Genomic DNA, 27,842 nt, shown 5'->3' with positions numbered 1-27,842 from the left:
AACAAACGTCTGAACAAATGGAAAAAGACAAACAACACCTCACAAAGACGACAAACAAAACAACGTCGCACTAAGACAATAAAATCACAAAAAAACAACCTAATTCGATGTGAAAATCACTTATTAAAATAAAAGGGAAAGAAAAACGATGTAAAAGGGTGGTTTGGGGTCAAACTGAAGATCTCTACTAAAACTCAAGGATTGATAAACTATGAATTTTGTGAACCGTTTTCAATAATTCAAACTTTCTAAACTACTTTAATTTTTCACACATAATGTTTTTTTATTTGAGAGAATCTAAGGGTCCGTTTGGTTCAACGAAGGGGAGGGGAGGGGGGGGGGGGGGTGGTTTAATGGAGGGGAGGGAAAGGGAGGGAAGGGAAGGGGAGTTCAAATGATGGGAGAGAAGGGGAGGGGAGGGATTTTAAAACTAAATTACTTTTTTTATCCCTCTAATATTAAAATAGTATCACGATTTTTAAATTATTCACTTCATAAAAAATTAAACATGAAAACTTAGTAACCGTGAACGCCATAAATAATCATACACAAAACTTCTGACAAGATATTGGATATTCATAAATATTAGAGCATTGATTTATAAAATATACTTATAAAATAATCTACGAAAATATAAAAATATTTATAAAAAAATTATTGTTAGAACTGATTTATAAAAAATGCCGCACAAAATTTGTTGATAATGTTTTAATATATAATACAATTAAAAAATATTAAATAAAAAAATGAGAACAACGTTAGTACAAAAAAAAAAGAATTCTCGTAAAAGAAATATTAGAAGAAAATAATATGTGGTTCTACTTAAAAAAAAAAAAAAGGATGATATAGGCATGTTAAGAAAAAAGGGTAATAAGCAATATATTGAAACACTTAAATTTTTAATAAGGACGATTTTGTCATTTAAAAATGAATATGAGGATAATTATGTCAATATAATTAAAATTGCATTAAATCATTTATCTTTCCCTTCCTCCCCTCCAAAAAACTCAAATTTGAGGGGGAGCAATAAATGAACTTATAAGGGATTTTGCTCCCCTTCCTCTCCCTCCACTCCCCTTCTAAAAATTGAACCAAAGACAAGAAATTCAAAATTTTTCCTCCCCTCCCCATCAAAACCTCCGAACCAAACGGACCCTAAATGTAATGTTATAAACTACAAAATATAATAACATATATAGTCTAACTTTCTAAAATGTAATGTTAAGTATAAAAAAAAAGTTTAATTTTATCACTCTATTAGCTCATTAGTCTATATTTAAACATAGTTCAGATTATTTATACATATGAACCATATTTTTAAGTAGGCTAACCGACTATACTAAACTTTCAAAAATGTAAAGCTCAAAACTAAATATAAGTCTATACATTCTAAACCTTGAAAACTTTTGATCAAAAAATATTTAACTCTTGTAAAACCTAGCTTATTCCAGTTTTTTTTTTTGCTAAAAAACCTAATGTCTAAAGCTCACACAGTTTAATTCTAAAGAAATGGGGACCAGCCACTAAATTTAATATGCAAACATCCTTAGTTATTGAGCTAAGGTCAAGGGTATTGCTACACATTTCTTCTAACAATTAAAAAAATGAAAAAAAGGACCCTTTAGTCTATTCAAGCAACATAGAAAGTAACCAATCTTCCTCGCTAATCTAACAAACTTTTGGATCGAAAAATCTCGGCAAGGTGTGAGATCTGGCATGCTCCATTGTCCTTGATTCCTCACAAGCTTCGTTTCTTCTCTCTCCGAAGCTCACACATGGATCCTAATCAGGTAAATTCAACGTTTTCTTCAACCATTCTCAGATCCGGTTTCAATGATTTCATTTTCTCTAACAATTTCTTTGATTAGTATAATTAATTAAGATTTGTGTGATTTTTCTTTGTGTGCAGTCTATAGTTGAAAACTACTCCAACCCAAGGACTTGTTTCTTTCACGTTCTCTTCAAGGTTTTGTTTAATCAATTATGCTCATTCTTTTCATAATTTTTTGTTTTGTGATGTAAAATTTGTTGTGTTTTGTATTTGACAGGCTGCGGCGTTGGCATTTTACATTCTATCGGCGCTCTTTGTTGATAACTTTGTTATCATTTTTGTGGTGACTGTTCTTCTTGCTGCTCTTGATTTTTGGGTGGTTAAGAATGTCAGTGGAAGAATTTTAGTTGGGATGAGATGGTGGAATGAAATTGATGATCTTGGTGAGAGTGTTTGGAAATTTGAATGCCTTGATCAAGATGTAAGTGTTCTTTGTTTTGATTAAGTTTCAGGGGTGTAATATGTTTTTTGAAATAGGGCCTGTTTGGATATACTACTTAATTAAACGCTTATTGAATATGAGCTTATCATATAAGTGCTTACGTATAGGCTATTTTTATAACAACAGAAAAAACATTGTCAAACCTTTTTTGCATAAGCCATGGTGGAGAGTTTATGATAGTTAGCTGAAAACAACTAATGGACATGTCATAAACTCTTTCCGTAAACACTCCCAAGCAGTATCACAAGTGCTTTTGTAGTAGACAAGTTGGAATAAGCTAATCCAAACCGGCTCGTTATATCTCCGTCACTTTTCGACTCTGCTGAACCTGATTAGCATGAGAATGGGTTTCAAGTTGTTCATACATGCCTGAATCTTGTGTATGTTTTTTTTTTTTTCCTTTCACTGCAGTCATTGGCTAGGATGAACAAGAAAGATTCATGGCTTTTCTGGTGGACCCTTTACCTTGCGGTAAGAGATTATATAGATTACTTACAGCATGCAGTGATAGTTCAGTTTTGCTTAGGTGCTTATGGTGTTATAGTTAAAATGTGGTTGTTTCGGGAGTTCAATTAATATGATGTTATAACCCGACAAGACTTATTCAGGAAGTGTATGTATTGTTGTGTACCAACCAAAGTGATAAATTTTCTTTATGCTTTGTATCTGGATGTAGAATAGCTCTGTCAATTATCACGGCGGGGTTTTATCTTCTTGTAATTTTGATTGCTCACATCCTGCCATAAAAAGAGCAAAATTGTGCTATCTGGTAATTGGCACAATAAATGATTTTTTATTTGTATGGTTCTACAGGCAGTACTGTGGATTATGTTGGCAATATTCTCCCTCATAAGGCTTCAGGCTGATTATCTCCTTGTTGTAGGAGTTTGTTTGACCCTCAGCATTGCCAATATCGTTGGTTTTACCAAATGCAAAAAAGGTGTGCAAATTTATTGATAATGTTCTTAAAATGTTTTTCTTCTTTTATATTGCAGAATTGGTTTAGGTTGATGGAATTGTCTTGAATATTAAGATATTTAACTTTTCAGTGCAAAATTTATTTTGATTTATGACGTGCAACATAACATGTCATCTCAAAGTCTTGAAATCTTATCTTGTTTCACCTGTTTCTTTTTTTCATTTTGAAATATTGAAAATTTTAACTATAGTTTGGTGCATTCTGCCCACTTCTTGTGAAGTTGCTGACATATAGGGATACCTGACTACTAAATTCATGTACCAAATGGAAATTTATGATTGTACTTTCCAATTATACCTTAACATGATTAATTTGATCACTGATTTGTAATTTCCTAAGGATGGGCTTGATATATTTGGTTTAAAGATGCTTTGAATGCATATACATTGTATGTCTTTATACAGTTCTATGCTATTGATGCTTTGTTAGCTGCATTCTTGTATCTGTGGCGGGAACCACAACCATTTAGTTTGGTGATTATCTCTTGAAAGGCATTAGTAGGCATTCATTTTATATTCCCAGGAAATTGACAGATGTTATTGTTACGGCCATTGTTTTAGTTGGGCGATTATCTCTTGAAAGGCTTAAGTAGGCATTCAATTTATAGTACCCTGTTAATGGGATTGGGAACTTTGGGTCCTCTTGTTTTCATTTGTGTTTCATTCAAATGACATCAATATGTATGAAAACATTCATGCCGTAGGAGTTTCTCTAAGCCTAGTTTCACATCACATTTTCAAATTAGTGATTCTGCTCAAGCTCCCTGTCTCTCCTTCCCTCCCAATATGAAGGATTTCTGTCCCCTCACATTGGTTTATTGTTTCATCTTTGCATGCTGTTCAATTTAGTAACTTGTAATTAATTTAACAAATTGCTGGTTTTCTTTCAGATGCTAAGAAGCAGATTCAACAATTTGCCTCTCAGACAATTGCCTCTCGGTTTTCATCTACCTTACAGTCAGCATTTAGTGTTGTCTGATTATAATGCAAGTTGAACCATGCATTACTGCATTATTAGAAATATTGAGATGCGGTGGAGGTTTGTACATGATGATTATTTTGGCCGACATCAGACTGGATCCTGACTATCTATCAAACTTGCATAGTTACTGATACAGAAAATGCAAAATTTTGTACCTTTTATGAGAAATGGCTTGAATGAGACTGATATTCAGATTACGTAGTTAAATAATTGTTTATTTTCAGGTGTACATTGTGTTTTCCTTGTATTATTTTGCATAATTTGTCAAAGATCTATGTTCCACGAGTTGGTTGCCTGCTTATTTTCATGCAAAATTGGTGGTCGATGAAATTGATGATGTTCTATCCTCGTGGGTATGATTAAATGACTGAACGAAGTATGCGTAGTGGAAAGGTTTATAACCAGATCTGGTAAGTGGAAAGGTTTATATCAGAAGCAGAAAGGTTTAACCAGATCTGGTAATTAGAAGAAGTTAGTTTAAAATAGAGGGAAATATTGCCAAATCATGGATGAAATATTTTCCAGTATATCTTCATTGGTCGGGTCTGTTGACCTTCCTGTCATATTGGTGCATGATAAGTTCATCTGTTGCAAACTTTTTGACTTTCCAAAAACTCGTAATCCCTTCATAAAGTAGCATCGATTTCTTTATGAAAAATGTTTGTACTGATTATAGAAATCTAGGTGAAGCACATACATTCATTTAGAAGTCAAAACATTTATACCGACAAAAGAAAACGAACTTAGTTAGTCTCCATTCAACAAGAAACTGCTATATTTATTCTTGGAAAATATTTTATGAAATTATTTTGAAGAGTTTATTTGAATTAGTATATGAATTTTTTTTTTTGGTGAAGGAATTAGTATATGAATTTAGTTATATACTACCACAACTACTACTATTCAGCAGCAACAGCATGTTTTAACAGTACTAGTAGTTGAGTGGGGTATTGTTATCGTGTGGAGCTTGAACGAAGACGTCATAACTTGTCATTGTATTCATCTCAATTACTTGGAATCGCTAGTTACCAGATTTTTGTTTTACTAAATGTGTAGTGTATTTTATGCCGTATGTCTTTTATTCATTCACAAAAATGTTTTGTTATGAAACTGGCTGCTAAAGGAAACATGCTTCAGGTTAGCTGTATATTTTAGGTATTGACATCTTCAATCAATGCCACAAGTATCTTAGGTTTAATTTATTCTCAAGATTATTAAGTTACCAACCAGGTTTAATTGATCAATACTAAGTTACCAACCAGGTTTAATCGATCAACACTCCAATAGCTAAACTCCTTTTGAAACTTAATTAAAATTTATATTTGTCAAAACTTCTTTTAGTGGATTGCTTGCATTCAACAAAATTTCCCCTCTGTGTTAACTTGCATTTCCAAGTTACACTTTGTTGGTTAGATGAGTGATCAGTTTATTTTGTTTTGTAGCTGGTGGATGTGATGATAGACAAACAGACAGTAGTTTCCCCCTAACTACGGAACCTGATATCCCACAAGAACTTTTTTCCGCCCAAAAATTGTCAGCAAACCCTTTAACATTGATTGGAAATTCGAACGTGATGAACCACAAATGTCATCCCTTTCTTTAGCTACATCATTTATTTTTCCTTAGACAACAACAGAGTTGGACTGACAGAGCACTCAACCAATGAAGATTATGTAGTTTTGTCGAAAAATGGATGCAGTTATAATTTATAAACAGGTTTATTTGATAGTATAAGCCGGAAATTAGAGACACACCTAAACACGAAGAGATGCTCCTTTTGTAAGAATCAAACGAGCTTCTTCTCATAGTGATTAATGGGTGACATATTCAGAATTCAGAATCATTCTTTTCACCCCGTCCGTCAAGCAACGCCTTGCGCTGTTTCTTGCTTGCCAAGTGAAAGAATTGGAGGCTTCTAAACTCATTCTTTTGTCCAACGTCATATAGTATATTTGCTCTAAGTTGGGTTGATTCTGTGACATTTCAATTTACCTAAAATGTACTGTTATATAAATAAAAAAAATCCATGATCTTCACCTAGTTATGAAATTAGAACTTCTATACTCGTAAATTACCATTTGATTCTAACCACCTTATCTTTACATTTAATTTACAGTTTAATTTCAAAACAAAGTATTGAGTATGTATTATTATTGTGTGTTTTGGGCATTTGCCATTGCCACTTGGTCGAACACTAGCAGTGAACCCAAAACATACAGTTGTTTGTGGCAGTAGCAAGCTATATAATAAGGGAACTTCTAATCTTTTAATCTAATTTTTCACGTGTGTTTCACATGTTTGTATGTGCTCTTGTCTTTGGGTTTTAATTTATTTAAAATTTAGTCATAGGGAGTTAACTTTTATTATTCGTAAATAATATAAATAAATATTGAGATTAAAAACAAAAAAAAATTAAATTTTGACAAAACACTTTTTAAAGCAAAATTTAAAAAACTTAAGAATATAATTTAATTTATTAAAAAATGGAAGATATGATTATTATTTGTCCAATTCACATAACCATTTGTCCACTTCTCTTTCTTCTATTTCCAAAATTAGAGGTAAAGAATGAAACCATTGTCCAAATTTTATGAAAAGAATAATAAGTTAGATATTTAGATTTTTCCACTCCTTCAAACAACTTCTGACTCCTTCTTCATACAAAACCTCGAATTACACCTTCATACACATTTCAACAATTTCTGCTACGCTACAATTACAATACCCCATTCTTCCGTGATGAACACAATAATCCTAATTCGCAACCGCGCTATAAATTCCGCGCGTAGAATCCTCACTAGTTCTTCAAATTCATCGATTTTTCGGCCCCCGTTACTTCCCCATGCTAATGATTTTCTTCAACCTCGTCTCAATCTTAACCACACCAACAATCACAACCCTTTTCGAATACTAGGGTTTCAGGGATTCAATGTTCAATGTTTCTCAACTTCTGTTGAAACGCGTGTGAATGAGAATAATTTTGAGAGGATTTACATTCAAGGTGGTGTGAATGTGAAACCATTAGTGGTGGAAAGTGTTGTTGTAAAAGAAGAAGAAGAATCTCATGTGGAGAAACAAGCTTGGAAATTGTTGAAGGATGCTGTTGTGACTTATTGCGGGAATCCTGTGGGGACAGTGGCTGCTAATGATCCTGGTGATAAGTTGCCGTTGAATTATGATCAAGTGTTTATTCGGGATTTTGTTCCGTCGGCTCTTGCTTTTTTGCTTAAAGGGGATACTGAGATTGTTAAGTACTTTCTTCTTCATACCTTGCAATTGCAGGTAATTTATATAGCCCCTTCAAAGTTACCTAATCCTTCAATTCAATCATTGCTTTATAAGGGTCGGTTTGAGTTTATATACTAAAATAAGCATTTGTGACCAAACAACTTATGACATGTCTGTATGCTATTTTTAGCTTATTATTTTAAACTCTCCACGATAACTTGTAAAAACAACTTGTAGCTTATATGAAAGCGGTTTGAATTTATTTTATGTATATAAACACACTCATATGATAAAAGCTTATGCTATATCTGTTTAATTAAGTTGTTTATGCAAATAGAATCTATGTTTAAAATGGTTGGCTGGTCTTTAATTGAATTGAATGCTTGTGTAAATATTTTTTACAGTGTCAGTGTATGGTCCTTAAACTTTTTCTTCGATTTATGTTCTTCACCGTTATTTATTAATCCCAGCTTTTTAAGCAATAGTTAAGTTAGGTGGGGATACTGGGGATAGATGGCAAATCCGATGGCTAAATGCTAGAAGAAAGTGTATGTACTATGATGATTGAGTGATAATTCATCCAAAAGGAGTTGTTATGCTTAGAAAAGTTACAATTGCTCAAAGCTTTGTTGTATATTGATATTTTATATTCTCACCTTTTTCCCTTATTTAATTGTGAAAGAGTTGGGAGAAAACTGTGGACTGCTACAGTCCAGGACAGGGTTTGATGCCTGCTAGTTTCAAAGTTAGAACCGTAGCTCTTGACGGAGATACACGTGAAGAAGTTTTAGATCCTGATTTTGGGGAATCAGCTATTGGTCGAGTTGCACCTGTAGATTCAGGTTTGTTTTTCAGGCGTTGTTTATAACATGTCTATAGTTAAAAATAATGCTGTTGTAACTGTTTGTAAGTTATAAACCAAGAGCATTCTAAAAAATGAGTAACTTAACAAAATGAGTTTTGCCTTTTGTTTCTTTGATAGGATTGTGGTGGATCATCCTATTACGGGCTTATGGGAAGATCACCGGTGACTACAGTTTGCAAGAAAGGGTTGATGTTCAAACAGGCTTGAAAATGATTCTTAAATTGTGTCTAACAGATGGTTTTGATATGTTTCCATCTCTGCTAGTCACTGATGGGTCTTGTATGATAGACAGGCGTATGGGCATTCATGGTCATCCCCTTGAAATCCAAGTGAGCTTAACTACCCTATGTTTTCTCATTCTTCTGTGTTCTGTATTAAGTACTTTTATGCATTTGGAAATAATTCTGTTTCTGTGATCTGTTCTATTTGTAATTGAAGGATGCTTTATTTTAATTGGTATAATGATAACAATTGCCCTAGTTTATAGGTACATGCTCCTACTTTTATGTTATAGTTTTGTACATTAGAAAACAAAAACTCGGTGATTGGGTTTGTGAACATATTTTGAAAGTGGAGAGTGCTACACTTTAGTGGCTGGTGCCTGATGGTGACAATAGTGGTAGAGGACACTCATGAGCAAACAGATACAGTGGACAGTGTCAAACAACAATAGATTAAGACAAAAATGAGAACAAAAATATAGCTAGGTTATTCTTTTTTTATTTCTCAAAATAGAAAACATGAACAAGTTTTGTGGACAAGCAAACACAAAACACCTTCTCTAACAAAGTTTTCTGTTTATTTTTGTTTTTAAAGAATAGTTCTAAAAAATTGTAATCAAATAAGTCTTTGGTTTATTCTACCCCAGCTCGTCAGTTTATCCACCCAATAACAATTGTTTCACTCGTTATCTTTCATGCTGGTTTTCCTTACATGTGGTAACTTTCACTTGACAGGCATTATTTTACTCAGCTCTTCGATGCTCGCGTGAAATGCTTGTTGTAACTGATGGAACCAATGATCTTGTTAGAGCCATTAACAACAGACTGAGTGCACTATCGTTCCACATTAGACAATATTATTGGGTGGATATGAAAAAGATTAATGAAATATATAGATACAACACAGAAGAGTACTCCATGGATGCCATCAACAAATTCAACATCTATCCTGAACAAATTCCTTTCTGGGTAATGGATTGGATTCCTGAAAAAGGTGGATATCTAATTGGAAATCTACAACCAGCTCACATGGATTTCCGGTTTTTCACACTTGGAAATCTTTGGTCCATTATTTCATCTCTGAGCACTCCAAGACAGAACGAGGCTATTTTGAATCTGATAGAAGCAAAATGGGACGAACTTGTGGGGCATATGCCTCTTAAGATATGTTATCCTGCCTTGGATAATGAAGAGTGGCGGATAATTACTGGCAGCGACCCAAAGAATACGTAAGTTCTCTGGGTGTAACATTTCCTGTTTGTTGGCATATCTTTGAGTACGTTTCATGAATTTATATCATATTATTGTCTTTATAGTCAGAATTGTTTATAGGGTGTATTAACTGAAACAACTTGCTTAACCTTTCCAGCCCTTGGTCATATCACAATGGCGGATCGTGGCCAACCCTTCTGTGGCAGGTAAATTTTTTTATGATGGCAATTGATTTATTAAGGAAAGTTCGGATATTGTTGGTTATGCACTTTGCCTTGTCTAAATACTATTGTACCCTTAGATCTCAAGGCTCTGATTGTTGGATTTGATTGAATCATATTATGCTATCTTTGTCCCTAAATATATAAGCTCCATTTGGAAAATTGTCCCTTATAAGCCCTATTTCAAATTACTAGGTACATTTATTTAATTTTCCAAATATACCCCTTATTAATCCTTAGCATACGATTACCCTCCACTTACTCATAGGTAATATATCTATGAGTAAGTGAAAATCTATAGTAGTAATTTGTGTTGGGAGATGAAAAGTCAGAATTCAATACATCTATACACAAAAGGCAATTTAGAAAATATTCATGCATAAAATGTACACATTAATTACACTGCAAACTTTTTTTAAGATATGTGAAAAGCGTTAAAGGGACTTACATGAAGGAACAAAAGTTTGATAAAAAAAAAAAGAAATAAAAAGGAACAGAGGTAGTAATATGGTCGAAGGCTCATAATTAATGGAGAGATCACGAATTTATTGGTGAGACCTTGCATATCAACTATCAAGTCATGAAGTAATATTACTTTAATTTCTAATGTATTTTTTTATACATCATCTTCAGTTCACACTGGCATGCATCAAAATGGGGAGAATTGAACTAGCCCAGAAAGCAGTTGATTTAGCCGAGAAAAGGCTGCCAGTTGATTCTTGGCCTGAATATTATGATACTCGTTCTGGAAAATTTATCGGAAAACAATCCAGGCTGTATCAAACATGGACCATAGCTGGGTTCCTTACATCCAAGTTGCTTTTAAAAAATCCAAAAATGGCGTCCATGTTATTTTCTGAGGAAGATTATGATCTTCTTGATATATGTGTTTGTGGACTTAGCAAGAGGGGAAGGAAAAAATGCTCCCGTGGTGCTGCCAAGTCTCAAATTCTTGTATGATGCAAGTGTGCATTATTTGGAAGCAGAATTTCAGTTCACAAGTTCAGGGTATGGCTTTTGTTTTGTACAACAGAATAGAAGTTAAATTGGAAAATAACATTATGTTCCATGTTGTAATTATAGTTTATATTGGTTAAGATGGCTTAACCAATGTATTGAGAGGGTAATTCTTTTTCTTAAAAATAATTTCAATTAGAGGTTGAAACTTAGAACCTCCTAAAATTACTGAATACCTTAGCATAGTTCATTGCTTAAGATTTTCACTTACTCATAGGTAAATTACCAATGTTCACTACTTTGGATTTCCACTTACATCTTTGTATACTAATACTAATGATGTTCATATTGATTTTTCTCATTATGCAATTGCTCCTTTGTAGCGTTTTATCATAAACTTGTTTCTTTGTCACGCTCCTAAATTACTTTGCTTCGTTATTCGCCTTCTCTCTGACTTTATTTTCACTGACATTATTAGTCATATGGTCAAGGTCGCCTTACAGAAAGTATTTTTGCAGATAAAACATGCTTCACAGTTCTGATAAACTTGATAAGTAAAAACCAGATTATTATATTAGAAGAATATACTAATAATCATAGTGATTTCATCTTCACATATCTTATTATTTGCGTTTTGAAATATTTATATTAGAAGAATATGGAATCCAACTTTTATCAAAAAAAGAAGAAGATGGAAATCCAACGAGGGAGAGAGTGGAGAGGTGGGAGTCTGATTGTGGTGGCAACGCGATAAGGTGCCTTGCTGGAAAGAAAAAAATCTGGTATTTTTATCACTGAGATGCACCACTTGGACTTCATCTGTTGGCACCAATGCCCTTCCTCTTGGTTAATAATAGTGTTATGATCATTCAAAAGTTGGTACTTTAGGATGAGTAATCTATAATATTTTATTATTGATGCCTTATAATATTTTAATAATTCCGTGCTTCCTCTTATAAGTATTTCCAAAAATATATTGGTTCCAACTCTTCAAATGGGTAAGTTTATAAACTTCACCTTTGCAGTTGTCTGAGTTGCTCCAAGAATGAATCATTTAGTTTTAAAACTCTGGATGCTCCAACCAAGAACAAAGAAATTTGAAATAATTTCTTCTAGAAATATTACTTTTACTCCCTAGTTGTAACCAAAGTCCCGAATGGTCAAAGGAATTGATTGGAAGATGGATAATATTGGGTTTAGGGAAAAGAGTTTGCCAAACTGTATTGCTCAAAACTCTATCTAATCGTTCTTTCAAGGGAACACGATGCGGTTGACCTTGGAAACCAAGATCAATAAGCTGACATGAATCAATACAAGTTGAGAAAGTTGCCTTACCATTGGAATTAACAGGTCCACCTTCTCGTTTCTCATGATCAAATAAATTTTGTTGAAAGTCTCCCGCAACACACCAGGGTCCAAAAATGGTAGTACTAGACAACCCTGTCTCTTCCCAAGCTGCTTCACGCTGATAGATATGTATGAGGACTTGCATAGACAACAGACAAAAACCCAGCATTAGGGGTGTGTTGGTTAATATGCATATGATTGCAATATTGTGAAGATGATATGACATTGATTGAAGGACATGTGTTTTTCCATAAGCACCCAATCAATACCCCCGGAAAAACCTTAAGGCTTTGTTTGCGAGTTTGGAGGGGAATGGAGGAGAAGGCTTGGGAAAAAATGAATAAGTAAGTGGAAGAAATAGAGGAAAATGGGAGAGGAGGGCTTTGGGGTGTTAACTTTTCTTTATAATACAAAACCCTCCTCATTTGGAGGAACTAAAAAATTGTATTGGAGGAGGGTTTTTGGGAGTTTTGGAGGGTTAATAAGAATTCTTCAAATTTAATTTATGTTGTTATAATATTTTTAAAATTAAAAATAAAGTAATCATATGCATTAATTTATCATTCTCTAAAAAACTACTCTTTTAATTTTTTTGAAAGATTTCTCTATTTTTCCTCATATTTTGCACCCCTCAAAGCCTTTCCTTTCCTTCCCCTCCAAACTCCCAAACAAAGCCTAAGCTTCAACTCTAACACCTTCAAACAACTATGTTTGTTTATATATTTATTTCAAGTAATGATACATAGACACCCTTTATTCCCATACACCCTTGTACACCCCATGCATTAGGAAGAGAGAAGAGGAGAGAAAAGGGAAAGTGTGCTTGTGCGGAATTCACGTGACCACGTGTCAGATTTTTGTGTGGGTGTCAAAGAGTGTATTGCCACCTAAAGATGTCTATGTATCATTACTCATTTATTTCAGACATTATTTTTTAATGATATAATTGATATATTATAACAATCGATAACAAATAACTTTGTGTGTGCATCAGCACGAGTTCCAAACTAGTAATCTTATTCACAAGAGGGGATAAAAAAAATCTACAATGCAAAACCAAGAGTTTGTTAGAACCCACTATTCATTTAGTAATTGTATTGATCTCACACTCACTCAATGGGATCAATTTAGAATATAAAGATAGGGAAAATCTTAGAGAAAATTAAAATGAAGAAATTTGTTTTGAATTGAATGCACGCACACCTTCCTTATCACCGCACTATTCATGCATTGTTTGGTTACACGTTTGAGACACTTTTCTTGCGTCCCAATGTCCTGTTATCGTGATAATTGTGAAACTTGAAATTATGAGTTAGATAAAAGCACGGTGGGAGGCAAATTAAACGTGGTAACAAACACACACTCAAAATTAGTACAACTAAGCACACTCACTTCATTACTCTCATCATTGTTTGAAAACAAAATTGCATGCTCCACTTTTCCTTTTATGTATATTAACATTCGTTTTACAGCTATCATGTGAGACACTCCAAGATTTTGCATAAACTGGCTCAATAGACCAATACTTAATGCCAAATCAGGTCTTGTATTGCACAAGTACCTCAAGCATCCTATCAACATTCGGAATTGAGTGAAGTCCACATTTTCTTTTCTTTGTTCATTTATCAAACTTAAGCTTGTTACAACTTGAGTTAGAGTTGGGTTACAATTGCCCATTTCAACTTGACAAGGGTAAAAATGATCGATTCTTCTCCAAATGCTTATATTGCATATAAATAATGTTAACAATTCTTGTAAATGTTGCTTATGTGAAACATAGTTTTTTAAAATTAAAATTATAAAATTTAATTTAAGATCGACAATGTCTCAACAAAGATTAAGTTGGTTAGCTTTATCATCTATTGAAAAATAAATGTTAAATGGGATTATGATAATTTAATAAACGGTTATGTATCTCAAAAAGGTTGAAAAATAAAATTTAATAAGGTTGATATTTTATAAAAAGATATTAGTTTTTCCTTGGAAAAAAATATTAATTTTTGAAAGACCTCATTCTCAAGTTTGCTTTAGGCCTCAATTGATCGAGTCGATCAATAGTTCCATTCAAGAATGTTGATTTCACTTCAATTTGATATACGTGCCACTGTTTCAAACTTGTAATAGCAATTGCCATCCTTATAGTTTCGATTCTTGCAAAAACTTCATCAAAACCTATTCCAACTTTTTACAAAAATCTTCTAGCCACAAGTATGGACTTTCACTTCTCTACTTGGATTCTGCTCCACTTTATGCACCTTACTTAACACTTATTGTTTTCTTTTTAGTTGGTAAATCAATGGACTCTCATGTTTGATTTTTCTCAATTGATCATTCAGCTTTTCCTTCATAGCAGCAATCCACCTCGTGTTTTTCATGCCTTTGAGATGTTTTGGCTTGCTAGTTTCTTCTTGGCCGATTGTTTCGATCATTGTCATGGTTCGTTCGATTTGTGCCTTCTCTCTATCCGTAGTCTCATAATCCAACAATATTTTTGTTGAATTCTTCTTCTCTTTAGTGTTCCAGTTCCATTCTTTAATTTCATCAACCATCACATCTTTGTTGATCACTACTTGTTTGTTGGTTGGATCATATAGTTTGTAACCTCCTCTTGTATGATAGCCAACCAATATCATTTGTTTTCCTCTGTCATCTAACTTCTAAATTGATTTGGGACATGTTTGTAGCAAACTGATCCAAGCACCTTTAAATGATTTATAATTTAGTATATTTTGATTTTATTTTACTATGCTATTGTGGCAGATAAGAAGAATGGAGATTTTGAGTAGTTTCATTTGTCAAGTCAGCAATAGCAAAATTTATGTTTATCAATGTTTCTTTCCGTTTTTTTGGCTTAGTTGTTTATTATTCCCTACATATTAACAAGTAGTTGCTGCCACTAGTTTAAATGTTTAATGAAGATTTGTGAACTTGGAATAAATACTTGTTAGTTTTTTTATATAATATATAATAATACTCTTTATACTCTGCGAATACTTAGTTAATGTAAGTGCAATTATGTACATATAGACATATATATTCATTTGATCTTTTTAATTTATATATTTATGTTTTACTTTTGGCTTAAATATTGCATTCGTTTCTGCAAATATGGCTCGTTTAAGTTTTGGTCCTTGTAAAATAAAAATTCAAAAATCAGTCCGTGCAAAAAAATCTGTCTTTTAAAAATACCCCTGGGCCCATTTAAGTCATGACAAGTCACCAAAATGCCTACGTGGCGCACGCTGATTGAACTCATTTTGTAGTTTTGGTCCCTGCAAAATATTTTGCAGGGACAAAAAACATTTTTTTTTTACAGGGACTAAAATCAAAACGAAGCATATTTGCAGGGACGAATGCAATATTTAAGCCTTTACTTTTTAATATTATCCTTTATTTAACAAATATATGAATGTTTAAGAAAGTACTAGAAGTCATCTCTTAGACCATGTACAATGGTTCAACATAATAATACCATTTAACACCTACTTTTTTAATTCCCAACACTCCACATCATTTTCTCTCTCTTAATTCAACACCCATTCAATTTTTACCTCTCCAATGATTTTTTCATTCAACACCCTACCCCACCACCTTTTATTTCTTATTCTTTATTTAATTTTATATTTTTGTTTTTATAATTACATAAAATTAAAATTATCGATTATAATTAAATTAAAATAAAGATACACTTAATTTTTTTTTTTTTTTTTGTAAAAACAAAATTTATTTAAATAATTTATTTATATTTTCTTAACTTAAAATGCAATACAACAAACTAAGCACGCAACACACAAATAACTTAAAATGCAAGACAACAACAAGCACACAACACACAATAATAAATGGGTAATTAGAATAATTTTGGTTGTTGAAATGGTTATTATTGGGATCCATTTCACTAAAAATAAGATTAAAACTTCACTTAGTTTGCTAATAGAAAGATAATAATAAGAAGAAGATAGTGAAAAACTTGGTTTTTTTTCTATGTCCAAATCAAATGAACCAAGTCTCTATTTATAGAGAAAAAAAATCATGAATTTTGGTATAATTTTTTTTTAAAAAAAAATTAATTTACAACGAAATAATTGAGGTTAAATTATGAAAATGATAAGAATCCGGACAACCAATTAAAACGTGTCACGTGTCCTTATCTATCCAAAAATCATTTTCTCTCTCTGCACGCTCACGCGCCCTGTCGGCGCGTGTTGCTCACGCGCCCGTTTTCAGCGAATGGCAGCGCGCCACGTGGCAATCCGGTCTGCATTCAATTGTGTTGAATTGGTTCAACCTCTCTCTCATCCAACACACCATTCAACTACCATTAAACACACCATTGCAATGAAAATGCCTGTTGAATGGCACATTAAACACACCATTGTAAATGGTCTTAAAAAAATATATATACTAGAAAAACATCTTTTTCTTTTAATTTTTCTCTGACATATATGAATGTTTAACAAATTCCTTCAACAAAAAAAAAAAATGAATGTTTAACAAATAATCTATTTGGGTTGACCTATCGCATAGACTTGAGACTTTGAAGTATGCTCCTCTTAAAATCTCATGTTTGATTCTATTTGACAGACCAGCAGCATCCAAAACATCAGAAGTAAGCAGCAAATCATTTTAATTTGCTTAAGAAATTAGAGCATCGGTATTTCCTACCTAATTCAGTAGTCATGAAGAGTTCTAATTTGAATGAGCAATGTTTCGAAGACACACTTTTACCCACACCTTATTATACACCCCCATGTGGCAGCTTATGTAGCATTTCAATTTAAAAAATTTCTAACCAAACCATTCTCTCTCTCAAGTCAAACCGCGCACCTCTCTCTCTTTCTGCATATTTTTCTTTCTCTACACTTTATCTCTCCCTCTTCATCATCAACCGGTTCTTTCTTCATTTCACTTCATGCATTTTCATTTTCCTCATTCATTTAAGTTTTATCTTCACATAACCCATATGGGAAGAAGAAAATCCAAACAAAGTGGGATAACAAAATCCAAACAAACTCTCTTCTTCTTTTTTGCTAAGATTGGAGCAATACATCTGAAAATTGAAACCTTGTTGATGATTTTGTTTCTTTCAGATCTATGTTTTGTTTGACTGATTTTAAATGATGTGTTTTCTGGGTTCTGATGGGAGGACGATGGGACACAATTGCAAGAATGATGGTAGTGTCAGATCTGAAGCGGCGATGGTGGTGGTGGTGATTGTCGCCGCCGCCGTCACCGGAAACAGAAAAGGGCTGGTGGAGGTTGTGGAGATGGTGGAGGGTCTGTGAGAAGAGAAAGAGGACAGGAAAAGTGAGGGTGAAGGAAGAGAGATAGGATTTGTTTTGGACAAAATTATCCCTTATTTTTTACAAATGGAAAAAATTGCCCTATGCCACACAGGGGTGTAGAAGGTGGTTTGCCACATAAGGGTGTGTATGTATCACCACTCTTTTAAATTGCTTACTTTATGTTCACCCTCAATTTAGCTATCATACACAAGCAAAATAGAATCATAAAGCCTATCAGACCGCACGGGTCCGCATACTAGTTTGATTTAATTTAATAGGTTATTCGCATTAGTTGTTGTAGGAACAATGACTATATGATGATGAGCAACGAGAAATATCCCAGCAAAAGAACAATTTTTTTAAAACCTTTTCAACAAATTTAATAGTTTATTCACATGGGTTGTTGTATGAACAGTGCTATCTGGAGAACTACATAAAATTGTTTTTTGAGGAAACATGTACATGCTGGACGAAAATATTAAAATTGAGGGTGGAAAAAATGTTAAAAAGATCAATAAAAAAGGGTAAAATTGGGATTTTGGTTAATTTGTAAGTGTGAAAGTATAGATGCATGAGTATAGGGTAAAATTTCCATGAAAAAGCCACCCAAAATCATTATATACATGTATAAAAGGTATAGAAATATATATTTCTTAAAATAGGGAAAAAAAATTAGTAATGTAAATTTACAAACGGTTAAAATACAAATTTATGAATAGTATGGAGACAAACGATGCGAAAGATCAAATTTACGACCTGTGTTGTATTCTTTAGTTTGAAAACGGTCGTGGATTGAGTATTAACCGACAGTCAGTATATTAGGTATAATATATTAGGTATAGGTATAAGGTAGATCGCCACATATCGGAATCGTGCAATCACACAAAACAAAATTACGAATGATCAGGACATGTTAAACTGTCAATTTAAAAGGGTGCATATCCTCTCCATTTAGGGAGAAAATGACAATCTCAATTTCCTTTGATAGAAGCACGTGGCAACTTAATAAATCGATGGTTCACGTTTATTTATTACACATCAATTAAAAAGGATTTATTAAAAAACAAAAAGAAAATATTACTTCTTCATCTTACAACCCTTCGTTGCCCGAGGTTCCGCAACCACACCTCTGCCCTCCGTCTTCAACGCTGCGCCCTTTGCCGTCCGCTCTATGACCTTCCCCAAATTCCTTCTACTTTTGTATCACAACTTGTCTTTTAATGTTTCAAAGTTCAATTTTAATCTAATTTGTTTTTAGTGATATAATTTGTTAACTAACCCCTTTCCTTTTCTTTAGTATTTTAATCTTTCTCTTCATTGACACCGAGTGGTTTTTTACTTAACTAACCTTAGTGATTTTCACTCTTTTTTTAGCTTATAATTAGAAAAAAGTAATTAATATTTTATTAAAAAGTGAAATAAGTCAGTTATTTTAAGATTTTTTTTTTTTTTTGCAAATGGCTGAATTTATTTAATCCTTCTCATTTTAATTGTTACTTTAACATTTTTTTTCTGTCTCAAATTAATTGTCAGTTTAAAATATTAATGTAACATTTTTTCCACTAATATAACTTCATTTATTGAATTTCACTTCACTTAAATACTCCACCGACTACGGTTAGGGTTGAGAATAGGCCATGTCGGTCGGGTGCGGTTATCATGCATAAGGAATCTTTATGCACCGTGCATACATCCCAGCTCATTAACTGATAGCCCAACATAATTGCTTCCTTACCCTCCCAAGCGAAACCAAACGAAACAACACTAAAACCGCGGAAATCATCATTTTAGTTTAATGATGATTTCAGAGTGTTGGTTTGGTTCAATGACAGTCACAAATGTCCTTATTATAGTATGTTTTGTATAAAATTATGTCAAAACCATTTTGCTGTGGAAATGGTTTCTGTGAGTTGTACTCCAAAACCATTAGATGTACTTAATGATTTCCAGCAGGTGAAAAAAACTAAGGACCTAGAGTCATTGCCATCATTCAGTTTGGACTGACACAATTGGAGGAGGAGTAAAGAAATGGTTTCTGTGAGTTGTACTCCAAAACCATTTTGTCGTGGAAATGGTTGTTGGAACAAAATGTGTTTAGCAATATTAACCCTTAAGAGTTTTGAAGATAACAAAGTATTAAAAAATTGTAAATTGGATACGCTAATATTTGTTCAATTGTACAGGACTATAGACAAAATTTGACATCTTAAAGTGATCCTGAAAGAACAAATAAAGAGCAAGAGTATCAACAAAAAGAGAAGCTTAAAGCATCTGAAGAAAACTGCGTCTGAAGTTTGAAGTGCTCCTGAAGACAAAGTGCTTCTGAAGTGATGACGTCATTAGAAGCAAAGTTCATCAGAAGCTATATATCACCAGAAGCTGCAGTTCATCAGGAAATTGAACTCAAAGTTTCAAAAGCTGTTTCAAGGACTCTAACTCGCCTAGAAATTACAGAAGACTGGAAGAGTGTGGCAACAGCTAGTTTGAAATGCATTGGATGCTAATTCTTCAAAGAGCGTTGACATAGTACGTTTATACGAAGTGTACAACCACTACTTCCACTACTCTGTTTTTGTCTCTGCTACAAGACAAGAAAAACAGCTATGCCTGCTGATAGATATTTGACAAGTGTACCAATAACTATCGAAGTAGTAATAAATATCGTTCCACTGTATTAATTCCAATTATAGCAAACACGTTATTATTTTAGGATATGTAAAAGTTATTTTGATTGCCCTAGGCAGATGATTTGAGTGTAACAGAAGTAAGTAAAAGTTATTTGAAAGATGATTTGAGAAGAATGATTAAGCCGATGAATCCCCTATTGTTCTATATGAGTAGTTACCTCCCTTATTTACTAATTATTATTTAGTCTTTACGACAAATTAACTAAGTAGATTTGATCAATCTCTTGACTCAAAACCCTTTCCTAGGTTATAACCTTGTAATCTCTTAAACCGATTGAATAACCGCGGAAGCGATAAAAGAACGTTAATTCATGAGTCATGATCCTCAATTTCCTATCTCTAGGTTCCTATGTTGAATCAAACAGGATTACTATTTCAGGATTAAAAGTTAGGGTTAATAGTCATTCAATTCCTAATATCAATTCATGTAATTGCACGAAGCTAGGGTTAATAGTCATACAAAGCAATTATCTGAAAAGCAATGAACACAAGTAATTCTGAATAAAGACTGAATAACATTAATAATAAAGAGAGTATCAACTACTGATTCATATATTACAATAGGTTTATCATGGCTTAATCAACAAGGAAATTAGCTAGACATGATCAAACGAATAAACAACATAATAAAGAAAATAAACCGATAGAGTTCTGTCGTTGCCGGCTTTGCTCCACAGTTTATATCTCACGGTGCTGTTGTTGTCCTCCAATTATCATGTGCTTCCTGGCTTGATTCCTACTGTGCGGCTCTATCTTCCCAAAACCATGTGGCCAAAATTGTGATCTCCTGGTACGGCTCACTTTCCCCAACGTCAATTCTTAATTCTGTCCGTGAGTCCTCTTCTTATAATCCTTGTGACCTAGCTGCCTTCTTAATTGATGTTGCATGTCACGTTTTTTCTTTCTTTCTCTTAGATCAAAATAAGTCTGTTAATGAATTCTTAAAGCATTTCTTTTTTTGACACCTCCTGATTTACTCTTCTTTGATCATGTTACCAATAATCATGATAATAAACACCAATTTTAATCATTTCAATACTTGATTCAAACATGACAATTTATTTAAAAAGACTCTAAATTAAGTACTAAACTAATAAAAATAGAATTAAAACTTAATTAAAAAGACTCTAAAAATGTGATATGACGGACTGTCATCACCTGCAAACAATGTTTATACACTTTGGGAACGCATTTGAAATTGATCCTTCATAGGAAAATAACCATATCAGGCAAAGGATCAATGGTGAATTATCAAAGCTTCAAACGACTCTATTTTGGATGTGCTGACAATTCAACGTCTCTCACAGACCTCTATATAAGGGACTGAAGACACAGAGTATCTTAAGAACAATATACGCATCAGCTAAGCATAAACTCTGTTGAAATTGCTCTTCACTCCAAAAGTTCACTTAGAATTTCTTAACAAAGCTTACATCTTAGGAATTCTAGAATCTTTAGAGTCTTTATCTGATTTGTATTGTGAACACCACTGATTGTATATCAAGTGTTCAATCTCAAACATTTTTCATTGTAATTCTGTTTGAATTTAGGAAGTCTCTTGCAGTTGTGCTTGAGCAATAGAAGTCTCTTGATCTTGTTCAGGAGCATAGAAAGTCTCTTGCAGTTGTGCTTGAGCAATTTGAAGTCTCATACTAAGTATAGTATTGAGCAGTTGTAATCAGATATTACATAGTGAACTCCTCTTGGAAGTGCAAGGGGGACAGGGCTGACTTCCGGTTTGTGGAAGGAACCTGTATAAATTGTCTGTGTCTTGCTTCTCTCTTTCTCTCTGTTCTTATCCGCTGCATCTAGTTCTGAACATCTATTCAGAAGTAGAACTCTATCTGCTTCTAAATTGCTTGTTTCAGTTAGAAGAAAAAGAAAAAGATAACACAATTCAACCCCCCCTTCTTATGTTTTTCTCACCTTCAATGGTTTCTGTGAGTTGTGCTCCAAAACACTGACAATTGGCAAAAAATTATCAAACATTATTTTTAGATCAAACATAAAAAATTATAAAAAAATTCTTGAAGTTCATCAAGAACAACATCAACAATATTTTCCAGCAATTCATTTTTTAAGCTTTCACTACAAATCCATCAAACACTTTTCCAGCAAACAATCATCAGAATCACAACACACTACAAATTTCAAATTCTTCTCTTCTATCAATTTTTTGGCTTCCGAACTCAACACCTAATAACAACAATCAAAGTGCAAATCAATTAAGTCATCAACTTCCATTTTTCACATCTGTTTCGGAACAGCAAGCAACACAGATCTAAAAGAAAGAGAGAAGAAGAAGCAAGTACATGCACAAATCGTTCACAAATCCCCAAATCTGAATCGAAGCAAAAGGAAAGAAGCATAGTCTGAAGCAAAGAAAGGAACGGACCGAATCGGATTCGTGAAACGAAGAAGATGTAGTTTTGTTTTCATTTATTTCGTATTTTGATTTGTAGATCTGGACTTGTGTGTTTTTTTTTGGAAAACTAAGTGGATTTTTGAACTGTACGTGAAAAAGGATGTCTAGATCTATGTTTGGATTTTAAAAATTCCGACACGGTGGTGCCGCCTGTTTGGGCCGGTCACCGCCGCGCCGGAGTAGAGGTTTGGTCGGAGAAGATAAAGCTCATGCTTCCTTATAAGAGCATTGCACTTATACCTCTTTCCTTTATTCCTTGATTTGGTGTAGTTTGAGAAGTCTATAATTATTACACGTGTACACTAGATCTGATGGTTGTGAAGTGTTTATGCAGGGTGCATAAGGAAATGTCTTATGCATAATAACTTTTGCCATGTCGGTCTATCATAGCCTACGACCTGACTTGTTTAGGCATGACCTGACCTGTTTGTTAAAAATGTTAGGTTTAAGCTTTTGAAAAAACCTATTTAAGTAAATAGGTCAGACTTATGCTATCAATAAAAGACTACAAAACCTAATAGACCGACTTGTTTATGCATATTATTAAAACTTATTTTTTATTTATATGAAAATATAATTTATATTATAAAAAGTAAGAACAACTCAAATAATGAACTTTTTAAATAGGCTTTAAGTTTTATAATGAAATAGGCTTTTAATGTCTTATGATGATAGACTAACCTTACCGTAAAATATTTTTAAGGCCGATTTAAATTATTTAAAAGTAGATAAAATAGACTATTTAATAAATTTAATATGAATCTTTCAAAAAAATAAAATAAAAAATAATATGAAGTAAGCTTGTAAATAAGCTTTCAAATCAAGTCGACTTTTAAATAGCTCGGATCAAAAAATTAGGTTTACGAAAAGCCATTAGGCGAGACTCATACTTGCAAATGTTTTCCTATGCTAGAGTCAGCCTCAAGTCTATCAAAGTCCGGCATGGTATGACCTATTTGAAACCAGGCACAACTAACAAACGATTAAAATGAGATGATGGAAATATGAATTTTCCAACAAAAACTTTCTCTAAAAATTATCGTATAGGATTAAGGACACGAGGGAATCATAGTTATTGCTCGGAGCATTTTTGTTTGGTGAATATTGCTCTGAGCATTTGTTAACAAGGTTAATGCCAATGGCATGTAGCAGAAAGTTACTATCCTCAACGAATTTCCGACCCATTCCATTTTCAGTCCAAAACTCTCTTCGCTGCATCCAAAATGACACACCCTTTAATCCCAAAGACTTAACGGGTTTAACAACGGATCTCATAAAGTCCTATTTTGACAAAGGCTCGTTCGAAGAAGCGCACACACTGTTCGACGAAATGCCTCACAGAGACGTTATTGCCTGGACGTCCATGATCACCGGCTACACCTCCTGCAATCATCACAGCCGTGCTTGGAATGTGTTTACTAATATGCTTAGAGATGGGGTGAAGCCGAATGCTTTCACTGTTTCTGCGGTTTTGAAGGCTTGTAAAAGTTTGAAAGCTCTTTTGTGTGGGAAATTGGTTCATGGGTTGGCGATTAAGATTGGTACGCAAGGTTCATCAATATATGTTGATAATGCACTTATGGATATGTATGCTACTTGTTGTGATAGTATGGATAATGCAAGATTGGTTTTTGAGGATATTGGAACTAAAAATGCTGTTTCTTGGACTACTTTGATTACTGGGTATACTCATCGACGTGATGCGTTTGGTGGTCTTCGTGTTTTTCGCCAAATGTTTATGGTAAGATTCTGTTTTAAATTGTAAATACTTTATTGTTTGAGTCATTGATGAAAGAATGAAAAAAAAAATCATTGATACGAGCACGAGATGAAATATGTTTAACATAGTTTTCTTTTTTGATGGAGAACAGGAGGAAGGAGAGTTGAGTCCCTTCAGCTTCTCAATTGCTGTTAGTGCTTGTGCCTCAATTGGGTCAAGTAACTTGGGTAAGCAGGTACATGCTGCAGTAATTAATCATGGATTTGAGTCCAATCTTCCTGTGATGAACGCCATACTGGACATGTATTGCAGGTGTCGTTGCGCATCTGAGGCAAAACAATTATTCGGTGAAATGACTCAGAAAGATACGATTACATGGAATACTTTGATAGCTGGATTTGAAACACTGGATTCTTATGAGTCTCTCTGCATATTTTCACAAATGGTGTCAGAAGGTTTTAGTCCGAATTGCTTCACATTTACTAGTGTTATAGCTGCATGTGCAAACTTAGCAATTCTGTATTGTGGGCAACAGCTTCATGGTGGAATCATTCATAGAGGCCTGGATAACAACTTGGAATTATCCAATGCCCTTATAGATATGTATGCGAAGTGTGGAAATGTAGCTGATTCACATAAAATATTTAGCGGAATGCGGCACACAAATTTGGTCTCATGGACTTCCATGATGATTGGGTACGGTGCTCATGGACATGGAAAAGAGGCTGTTGATTTGTTCAATGAGATGGTTGGATCAGGTATTAAACCTGATAAGATAGTGTTTATGGCAGTTCTCAGTGCTTGCAGTCACGCCGGACTAGTGGACGAAGGTCTGAGATATTTTAGGTTAATGACCAGTTATTATAATGTTGCACCGGATCGAGATATATATGCATGTGTGGTGGATTTACTCAGTCGTGCAGGAAGGGTAAAAGAAGCTTATGAACTAATAGAGAATATGCCATTTAAGCCTGATGAGTCTATATGGGTAGCCCTTCTCGGAGCTTGTAAAAAATATAAACAACCAAGTATACAGAAATTAGCAGCTTTGAAGGTTTTGGAAATGAAGCCAAATAAGGCGGGAACTTACGTGCTCTTATCAAATTTTTCTGCTGCTGAAGGTAACTGGGCTGATTTTGCCAGCTTGAGGAAACTGATGAGAAGTACTAAAAGTAAGAAAGAGGTGGGGAGGAGCTGGATTGAATTGAAAAATCAGGTTTGCAGTTTTATTGTTGGAGATATATTTGATTCTTCAAATAAGGAGGTGTGTGAAGTTCTAGAATTGTTGATTAGACATATGAAAGATGCAGGATATGTACTTGATTTAGATTGCTCTGCACATGACTTGGAAGATGAGACTTGAATATATGAAAGATGCAGGATATGTACTTGATTTATAAATGCTTGTTGCAGATTCATAAACCAATACAAGCATTCATATATAACATGACCTTGTGAACCTTTAAAAGCCTCTATTCACATACCAATACATGCACTCATATATACATATGACTTGAAAGATGGCACAGGGAGGATTGTTCCATCAATACAAATTCAACACACCAACCTGTGGCTGGACGGGATGAGATGTTCAACCCACCCTGTCTCGCCCCTTTTTCAACAGTTTGCTGGCAGGGTGAGGCGAGATGGAGCAAGTAAGTTGTCTCGTAATGTCATGCTTGGTAAAAAGTTTTTGATATATTTATGTATAATTGTATTTTTAATAAATGAAGAGAATATAAAATATTTTGTCATTTTTTTACTTTTATTTTTCTTGTACAAAATAATACAAAAATTCATTATTTATTTAACCTGTCTCTTTCTCCCCCTCTTTATTTCTCATTTATTTATTTATTTATGACTCTTTCTCTTCAAACAAACAAAGTTCAAGGGCCTACAACATGAGCAAGGCAAGGAGATTCACTCTGGTTTCATTAAAGGTACACAACCAAAACAATGGTGTATCGATTCACAAATGTCCTGTTGATGGCGCCACAACTCATTTCTAACACTGCCTCGACCACCATCGTTTTTAGAGTGTCTTGTTCTATATGTTCTCTGCTATGTGTTTTATGTCACTGCTTTAACACCATTCTCTAGCACTTCAACAATATGCATTTGCTAACAATTAATTGGATGAGTGACTAGCCTTCATGCCTAGGTTTAGGCTCACCTAGTATAGTTTAGTCTCTGAAAAATTTGTTTGAAGTCTACTCTGTTTTTGTGAACATGATTAATTCAGTGATAGAAAACAATAAAGAATTTGTGGATAAGTTGGAATGAGGAGGAAATGAATTTATTCGTTCTTTATACAAAATAAAAAATCATGTTTGTGAGGGATGCGTGTTAAGCGCGCTTAAATAAGACAACACAAGTCTTTGTACATATATCAACGTTAAAACTTTTAAAAGAGAACTTTCTATTTGTGTGGTTTTATACCTAACTCAAGGATTATGATGATAGTTGATATATTATCGTGTGACTTAAAGATCAATCTATTGCTTATAATATGAGGTTTCACCTCATATTAACTATATAATCTCCATTAAAGAAGCAACAATAGTGTATATGACACAAATGCTTAAATTAAGGATCACATCAATATAATAGGATCACATTAATATCCAATTCTCACATGAATTTTTTGTTTTTTTACACTTATGATATTATGGTTGGCCAATATCACATGACAATTGACATCGCAATGTCTCCCGAATGCTACCCGTATAAAACATCTCCACTGTCTTGGCCTACATCTTCACTTTTTTAACCTTCCCATCATCTTCACTTTTTTAACCTTCCCATCCTTGTTTATAAATTCTCACCACAAGTTATACTTTAAAAAGTCTTGGTTTGCAGACTTTATATTTTTTTTTTAGAAGTTGTAGACTTTATATTTATAAAATGCATTGTAGACTTTATATTGGTAATACATGTGATATATAACTATTTTGGAGGTGTTTGCGCAGTAATTTTATATCAAATTCTTTTAAAGTAGACAATTCACTTTATAATATAAGTAAGCAATATTAACTAATGAAAAAAATTCTAGTCATATTTGGTGGACTCAAATATATGCAAATTTTCACTAATTTCAACAAGGTTATCTTTCAAAAGTTAGTCTTTAATCAATCAAATATCAAATATATATCTAAAAAATAAGTAACTACCAAAGTTATTTAAGTGTCCTTGCCCCATGATTTTTACAAGTCTGTTTTCACTTTTCACAAAGGGTAAAATTGGATATTCAAGTGCCAAGATGCAATGCCAATTTTTTTACATGGACTTACACTACCCCTAATCTAATATCATTTCAGCTTCTATACTTAAGAGTTGAATCATCATATTATACAAGTGAAACTTTTCCCACTTTTATCCCATTTTTTCAACTCTATGTCTAACACTACGTCTTCATCCAATTTTAAATTTTGAATCTCTGTT

The 27,842-nt window shown here is 33.5% G+C and overlaps 3 protein-coding genes across 4 annotated transcripts; all 3 read left to right on the top strand.

Annotated features, from left to right (window-relative positions):
• The first annotated feature begins 1,583 nt into the window (after nt 1–1,583).
• On the top strand, nt 1,584–4,534 carry LOC11415679 (Golgi apparatus membrane protein-like protein ECHIDNA). The gene is made up of 6 exons (XM_003591179.4): nt 1,584–1,790; nt 1,910–1,966; nt 2,049–2,252; nt 2,685–2,744; nt 3,087–3,213; nt 4,142–4,534. The coding sequence occupies exons 1-6, from the start codon at nt 1,776–1,778 to the stop codon at nt 4,228–4,230; spliced, it is 552 nt and encodes a 183-aa protein (XP_003591227.1). The 5' UTR covers nt 1,584–1,775; the 3' UTR covers nt 4,231–4,534.
• A 2,250-nt stretch (nt 4,535–6,784) lies between these two features.
• LOC11410060 (alkaline/neutral invertase A, mitochondrial) lies at nt 6,785–11,312 on the top strand. The gene is made up of 6 exons (XM_003591178.4): nt 6,785–7,515; nt 8,144–8,303; nt 8,444–8,655; nt 9,283–9,776; nt 9,917–9,965; nt 10,614–11,312. Exons 1-6 carry the CDS (start codon nt 6,973–6,975, stop codon nt 10,938–10,940), a joined length of 1,785 nt encoding a protein of 594 aa, XP_003591226.1. The 5' UTR covers nt 6,785–6,972; the 3' UTR covers nt 10,941–11,312.
• A 12,270-nt stretch (nt 11,313–23,582) lies between these two features.
• On the top strand, nt 23,583–26,733 carry LOC11413612 (putative pentatricopeptide repeat-containing protein At1g56570). 2 transcript variants are annotated; one of them, XR_003012148.2, is made up of 3 exons: nt 23,583–24,422; nt 24,553–26,056; nt 26,287–26,733. XR_003012148.2 is itself a non-coding variant. In XM_003591175.4 (2 exons), exons 1-2 carry the CDS (start codon nt 23,814–23,816, stop codon nt 25,762–25,764), a joined length of 1,821 nt encoding a protein of 606 aa, XP_003591223.1. In that variant the 5' UTR covers nt 23,583–23,813; the 3' UTR covers nt 25,765–26,145. The 2 variants fall into 2 exon arrangements, 1 of the variants encoding a protein (XP_003591223.1); XM_003591175.4 differs by lacking the exon at nt 26,287–26,733 and having other exon boundaries at nt 24,553–26,145.
• The last annotated feature ends 1,109 nt before the right edge of the window (nt 26,734–27,842 follow it).

The sequence above is a fragment of the Medicago truncatula genome, chromosome 1, assembly GCF_003473485.1.
Source record: "Medicago truncatula cultivar Jemalong A17 chromosome 1, MtrunA17r5.0-ANR, whole genome shotgun sequence".
NCBI classification, from domain to species: Eukaryota; Viridiplantae; Streptophyta; class Magnoliopsida; order Fabales; family Fabaceae; genus Medicago; species Medicago truncatula.
This window is presented reverse-complemented; position numbering and strand designations above follow the sequence as displayed.